The 7,500-nt window shown below is 53.1% G+C and overlaps 1 protein-coding gene across 1 annotated transcript in view; it reads left to right on the top strand.

The window, feature by feature from the left end:
- The window catches only part of LOC126572720 (uncharacterized), a 94,443-nt gene that overhangs the window by 75,845 nt on the left and 11,098 nt on the right, over nucleotides 1-7,500 (top strand). Inside the window, exon 4 of the mRNA XM_050232257.1 lies at nucleotides 6,753-6,800. Coding sequence (XP_050088214.1) covers nucleotides 6,753-6,800 — 48 coding nt within the window. The remainder of the gene's footprint in view (nucleotides 1-6,752; nucleotides 6,801-7,500) is intronic.

The raw sequence follows: 7,500 nt of genomic DNA, 5'->3' as shown, positions 1-7,500 counted from the left end.
TTTTCTTTCACCCGCCAAAGGGAGTTTCGTCCTGATCGATCAATCCTTTCGTGAATCCTTCTGCCCCCCCCCCCCCCCCCCCGCTTCTCCCCGTGCCGAGTGGACAGTGCGTGAGACAAAATTACGCCACAAAACGAGCAACGGCGGCGGTACGGCTGTGGCAGACGGTTGACACGTCGTGATATGCTGTTGCTACCACCCTCGAACACCGTCTCGCACCTTAGTGACCCCACGACGCAGGCGACGCAGGTGACCGGGCCCGGCGCCATGGTTCTGTCGAAGGTGCGCTCGTGGGCCGCGGTCCGCGAGCATCGGGATCACCGTGAGGACAACAACAACTCGGTCAAACGGGAGCTGCTGCGTACGCCATCGCCACCACAACGCTGTAAGTCCCGGCAACCGGGGGGGGAGATTAGTAATGCACTTCGGAACGGGGCATCCCACAACACCCACCTGCCCTGAGCTGGCTGGCTGGCGAAGGTAGTGATTTGTCCAACGTCAACGACAACTCGACGATCGACGGTGACACATTTCTTCACCTTCTTCGATGGTGCGGCCGCGATAACAACGTGGCACACACCGATGGAACGCGGCTAAGCGAACCCACGCGCCGATAAGAAGCCGTTTCCGCACAATCGATAGTGCGCCTCGCGCGCGCCCTAAATGGATGGCGATAAAATCCGTCACACACTCGCAGACGCACACACGTGCGCTTTGCTCCAGTTCTGCTCACTCACGATGGGGCATTAGATGGCCCCTTCGGTTGCATTGAACGAGGGCAAAGAGCTGGAGGGCTTATCGGTGATGCAAGTTCGGATCATAGCCCCCCGGGAGTATGATTGAGCACTTGTTCAATCCGAGGGCTTATGCACGTTCCTTTCTTCTACGAAGAAGGTGCCACAGGGGAAGCATTCGTCAGTCAGTTCCTAATACGGTTAATTGCCTGGCCTTTGATCCAAGGATGTTAAATCCTAAGGTGAAGGCATAGGAAACAACCGGAAAAGAACTCTGGCACCGAGAAAAAAAAGTGTGAGACAATCGACAAATGAAACGCAAACAGGACGGAGACCGCACCGGTGGCTCTGCAAAGGCACCTCGGGGAAGGCCAAGGAAACGCAATCCTCCCCAGGACGGCCGCTGCAGGAGACAGAAATGCGTAACCTTTCGTTGTTTTCCCCTTTTGTCCTCCTCCGGACGATGCGCATCCTCGCTGCGAAGGTGGAGGCCCATCCGCACGTTGTTAAGGTTGTTATTCCCGATCGCATAATGATCGCACACATACACTCGGTGCACACATACAATCTGTCTCTGAAAAAGGTATCCTTGCAGTTCGTACAGAGCCCTTAGCCCGGGGTCTGTGTTCAAGGTTTTTGCTGCATTTTTTTCGCCATTCAAGACATGAAAAATCGTTCAGCTTTCCTTTCCCGAACCCAAACCATCTTCTCGGTGCTTCCTGTTCGACCTTCTGACTCCTCCGCGCACCTCCTCTCGACCTGCCAGGTTCTATTCTCTATTTCTCTATCGAGATTCGAAACAGGTAGGCGGCTGGGAAGGGGAAAAAAAAGGTCGATCGATCCTCGATCCTCCGTTCCGAAAGGCGAACTAGGAATGGGAGGAAAAAAATCCAACACCAGAAAATGGTAAAGATCCTCGTCGATCGGAACGAAACAACGGCCGCTACTTCCAGCTGCCTCCGCATATGCCATCACCTTGATCGCGAGACTTCGGACGAACCCGATTCAAATCCGTCCGTCGTCGTCGCCAATAGCCCTTAGGGGCCACTTCGCGGCGTATGGGAACCCGAAGGTTTTATCCCGAGAATCGATCACACGCATTCGACTGGCGATCGATTGATCGATGCATCGCGCTTTTGCATCTCGTGAAACCGATCGGACGTGCCCGAACTGCTGCACCGAGATAGTGATCTGCGCGGCGACGTCCTGATCGTCGTCATTTTTTGGTTCTCTAATTTCGCTTCGCCTCCGAATTAGAATAGAGAACATTCTCGGATGGGCGAAAGATGAAATTTCATATTCACTACTTCCTCCCTCTCTCTCTCTCTCTCTTTTTCTTCCTCGCTCGTTAATCCCAGCTTCCCGGGATGACTCTTGAGTTTTTGGAGGGAACGAAGTAGATGCTTATCCTGATCGATAATTGCTCACGTTGTTGACGATGACGGTCACGGCCAGCGAACAAGCGGACCAGGTAGCGCCAGTGATTTGGTTTTTGGGCGTCCGAGAACACCAACATCCCATCTCCCTCTTCCTAAGCCCTCCGTGTTCGTGTTCCGTTTCGCTTCAAGGACATGGCCCTCAGGTGTTTTCAGGTGGCCAAGGAGGTTTTTCTGATGGTCTGCCAAAGGATCCGATCGCCTGTCAGGTTTGGCCGCTGCAGCGTCGATCGCTGCAACAGAGTGCACCCTTCTGTCGGCCCCTTCCTTCCCCTCCATCATACCACCCCTGCCCAGCACATTGCGGATCATTAGCACGCAGCGTGCAAAAACGCAAAAACCCATTAATTAATTATTATTCACTTTATTTTAATTATAATAATTACGCCAGCCGCCAGGGCGAGCCAGGGCCGAACAGTTGGGGCTGCTTTTGCTCTCCCCACTGGTCACACGCCGCCACCACCACCATCTCCACCGTTGTTGGGCAACGCCCGTTATGTGTGTGTGTGTGTGTGCGAGCGCGTACGCGTTGTGGCCACACACAAACGCATTAAAAGGATTATTGAAGCGCTTAATTGCAGTCAAAAAGAATTACATATAAATGAGTGCGCCAGTGAGCCAGTCCTCGCTTTGGGCCGCTTGGAGTGGACCGGGGGGGGGGGGGGGGGAGGGAAATTTGCTTACCCCGCACGCTCTGCCGCAACAGATGCACCACCGCAATGCACCGCACTGCACGGCACGAGGAGGGTGCACATATGCATAACGAAATGAAGGGAACGAAAAACACACAAGCATTTCCAGTGGAAGGCAGGTTGGTTGGTGCACACAGGTGAAGGCATACAAGGGGGCAGCCAGCGCAAAACGCGCTATGCGATAATGATGCCACGGGTGCAGCTCCAAGACGCGGCACGACGTGAAGTGTAACACAACAGCGTGGCCTCAGCCGCACTCTGCTCTCTGTAATGCACGTTGGTGCGTTTGCTGCTCAAGATCGAACTCGTCGAACTCGATCGTCGAACATTTTCACTCCAGCCGGAAAAGCGAGCTTTTCATGGAGCTTAGAAGTCGCTTAATGTTTCCGCTGCTATGCTAGACCGCACCGCATGCCGCTAATGTGTCTTCCAGGCGGTACCGGCGGCGGAAAAAATGAGGAAAAATGGCATAAATCTTGCTGATGAATGGAAGGCAATCGTGGCGGGGGTTAGGGTGCGCGCATTATAGAATGGAAATGTGTGGAGCTCTCTACCGCGTCTTCCTCTCTCACTCTCTGTACTAATTGGACGGCAAGAAGCGCCTAGCTAGCTAGCTAGCTCATCAAGGACAGCTCGTTGACGACGACGATGACGACGACGTTGGCAAAGTCGTTAACATGCCATGCGCGAGAACAGATCATTCGACGATCATTCCGCGTGGCGAGGCGCGCTCCGTGCCATCGTTTTGTTTAATTCTTGATGTAAATGCCCTCCCCCACCCCTGGCTGGCCCCCGCTGCCAGGCGTGCGATCTTAATTAATTAAATTTGGCTAATGAGCCGGAGTGCAATCCGGTGCCAGTGACCGGGGCAGCATTTTATGCCCTGTATCGCCACCATTGGCCACCGAAAAGCTGCGCCGTGGCAGTCAACCGTTTGATTTCTTATCGTCCATTGCCGGAGATTAGAACCGGGAACAGCCGGGCCGAGGATCGAGGCCAGGATCGTGAGCCCGCATCTGTGTGTCTATGTGTGTGAGGAGCACGATCACAGACCTCGGTCGGTCGGTCGGTCGGTCGGTCAACCTCATTTCCGCGGAGACGCGAATCATTTCCAATGGAAATAAAGCTCATTAGCTGCTGCTGCTGCTGCTGCTGCGGCTGCCGAGCTCCGGTTGACCGAGCATTAACGTCCGGCAATGGGCAAATCGTGGCCACAGCTGCGGCCAGCGGGTAGCGGAGCGGTTTGGCAAATAGGCAAATGGGTCCACCTCCCTTCAGCTACCTTCCTCCAATGAGCGGGGGGCGAGCGAGTTAAAAACCAGTTGCCCTGGTCTCCAGATTCCTATTTTACGCACACGCCAACCCCCTTCGTTCTCGGTTCTCCCGTTCCCGTTGATGCGCATCCAGCGATGCACCTGGTGCCTCTACGGTAGGAGGTGAAGGAAAACCACGGAACGGAAAGGTAGCGAGGGAAATCACATGCCCATTTGCATAAACAAAAGGCCAGAGTATGCTGCTGACCATCCCGGGACATGCCCCCGGGAAGCCGTTAGCACCTTTCTTCGTTTCCTCTTTTCCTCTCTTTCTTCTCGATCTCGGCTCACCGGACACCACGACGGATGCGAACGTGGCCAGTCCGTTTGCTCCCGGATGGATATTCAAATGGCACACGGGACCGACTGACTGGTGCGTGAGATTGCCAACCTGGGCCATCTCGGCGTCCGTTGCGAGGTGCGTTTGGAGTGAAGAGGGAAAAAAAATCGAACACACTCTCCGGTGGGGAGAAAAAGGAGCGGATGCAGACGTTCCTCCGTTTGGCCAATATAAATTACACACCATCACCGTTGCGAGGCGTTTAATGGTGTCGGAGTTGGATGGCAAAAAAAAATAAAAGATGGTTCTCTGGGACCCTCTCTGTGCTTCTGTTGGTTGTGCCGAATTGCAATGCAAACATGGCAAAGTCACACACTATCCAATCGCAGCATGAAATGGAAGCTTTTTCGGGAACCTTTCCAGTTGTTGGTGCATGACTTTGCATAAATGGTGTGTCCCCTATTTCTTTTTTTTGAGAAAAAAAACGCAAAAACTCCAACAAAAAAACGCTGTCCTTTCTCTCTCACATTCTTTTGCTCTCTCCCTGCTTCCCTCATTAGCGGAAAGACCGGCACCTTTTTCCCGATGACCGATGATAATTAATTAAACTTTAATCCCATCGATCACCCCTCGGCGTAATGCAAATTATGCGCTCACACATGTCACCCGTGGCCGTGGTGCACCCAAGGGCCAAAAGGTCAAAAAGGGTCCTGGGAGAGGGGACAACCCTCTACGGATTGGCACCAGGCCACTGCACCCCACAGTAGATGGGGCGATGTGGTCTGTCGCCGATTTGCATAAAAATATTTGGACGTCACATCGTTGTGGACGCATGCCGGAGGGATCCGAATGCCGGATCGGGGTCGTCCATTCTGCTGCGCAAATGGACACGAAGAATGGGGGAGAGAGAGAGAGAGAGAGAGGACGGAGTGGTCGGGACTCGCAAATAATTTATTAGGGGATGATGCGATGTGATGAGCTGATGCTCCGGGAGGATCTATCGACATATCGTCCTGTCCGCATCGCACCCGGCCTGACAAGGGACCAGAGGGTATCCGTGTCCATCGCTTGATGTGTATATGTGTGCGGTAAAGTTTAGAAAAGTCCTCGGGGAACAATAACGAGCGTCATTCGTGTACAGGAGCCCCGAAGCCGATCCCTAAGGTCCAGGCTATAAAATATCGATGGACACGTCGATCCCTGGGTTTGGATGCTGACCGATGATGTTGCTGTTGCTGCTGTTGCTCTGGCTGACCACGCGCCACGGCCAACCGTGAACTGAACCGAATGAGAGAGGTCGTATAAATAATAGGCCTTAATATTGTCACATACTCCGCACAGCCACAACCACACCTTGTGTGCGTCTGTTCCGTCCGAGCGCAGATGGTGTGTCCTCGGCCGCATCCTGGCCCACGGGGGTGCGGTCTTCGTCTTCGTCCGCACACACCCAGTCCACCTTCGCAGTCTTCCACCTTGTTTCGTCTCCCCGGCCCGAGCTGGGCTGCTCTCTGCTCTGGAAAGAAACCCAATATCCTCTCGAGATTCCCTGTCCTCAAGCTCCCAATGCATTTAGCTGGTTCGTCCTTTCATCTCGCGCATCCCTTGCTCCCTCGTCGTAGCACGAGCAGTACCAGGCCAGCTTCATTTGGATATAAAAAGGTGCTGTTGCTGCTGCTGCTGCTGATGGTGATGCCTAAGCACTCGGTCAATCCACCCAGGGCTTACCAGCAGAACCAGAGGAATAAGAATCGAAGGGAGAGAGGGCGTAAAACGAGGAGAACTCGATTGCAAACCGGACACCGGACAGCAGCAGCAGCAGATGGAATGAGATGTTGAGAGGATGAAAATATATTGACATGTGCGCACGAAATGGCCACGAAAAATGGCTAGTAAAAAGGAGGGGGTGTTGCTCACGCCGCTCCGTCCCCGTGCACGTCGCGAGGACAGCACGCGACGCGAAGCACCAGCACCACGGTGAACCCTCGTTTTAATTTATTGCAATAACGGGGCGATGGTGGCCGAGGGGATGGAAAAGATGGACGAAAAGATGGCCATCTTCGTCGCGGCGGGCTATGTAAATAATTTACTACATTCCCGGGAACTCCCGGGGCATAAAGCAACAGCATAAAACAGTGAAAGAAAAGCCCTTTCTGATCCTTTAGCACCCTGTTCTCCGGCCTCATGCCTCTTATGTTTGACAATAACATCTCGCAAGAGCTGCACCTCTTCTTCTATTGAATGTTTTTTTCTAACGCTTTTCCCTGTTTTTCCTTTTTGTTTTTTTTTTTCCTCGACAGACCTGAGCATCAAAACACCAAAATCACCATCGCCACCCCGTTCGCACGGTAAGTTTTTGTGCCGGAAGAATCATCATTAAACTCGCAAATCGATCAGCAGAACCACGGCAAGGACACCAGGGAACCCGGAAACCCAAACCCTTTTCCAGCGTGCGTCAAACGGTTGCGCGTGCCTTAAATTACGAAGCTCCGCTGTGCCGCGGACGCCCGGTTGAAACCGGAAATCAATTGCTTTCGATCATCGGAACACACGGAACCGGCACTAACTTACACCCGGCATCCGTTTTTTTTTCGTTGGGATTTTTTTCTGGTCTGCCTCCCAGAAGGGGTGCGTCATCGTCCTCCGGCACACGACCAAGATTATCAACTTCATTAGCATCGTCATAATCACGTGATCGGGATCTTTGATCGACTCGAAGAGAATCGAATGATGTGTTTCAATTGACGGAAGGTTCGGCTTCGGATTCGCGGTGAGCCCTTTCACGGGACACACAGAAGAGGACCTCCTCTGTAACCCGTTTTTCCCCTTTTCTTCTGAGCGATTCCAATCGAATCTTCCCCGTTTCCCTCTTTTTCATTCTTGTGACAAGCGAACGCACGCGTGTTGGTAATGTCTTGCTTTTGCAGCAGAGAAAACAGGGACCCTCTGCACGAGCCACCGTTTTGGGTTAACCAGGGTGTCCTCCTCAAGAAGAAGATGAGGACGATGATGATGATGGGTGAATTAGCGATTAAACACTCCAAGAAC

This window comes from Anopheles aquasalis, chromosome 2 (genome assembly GCF_943734665.1).
Source record: "Anopheles aquasalis chromosome 2, idAnoAquaMG_Q_19, whole genome shotgun sequence".
Lineage (NCBI taxonomy): Eukaryota > Metazoa > Arthropoda > Insecta > Diptera > Culicidae > Anopheles > Anopheles aquasalis.
Note: the sequence above shows the minus strand (reverse complement) of the source record. Positions and strands in the feature narration are given on the sequence as shown.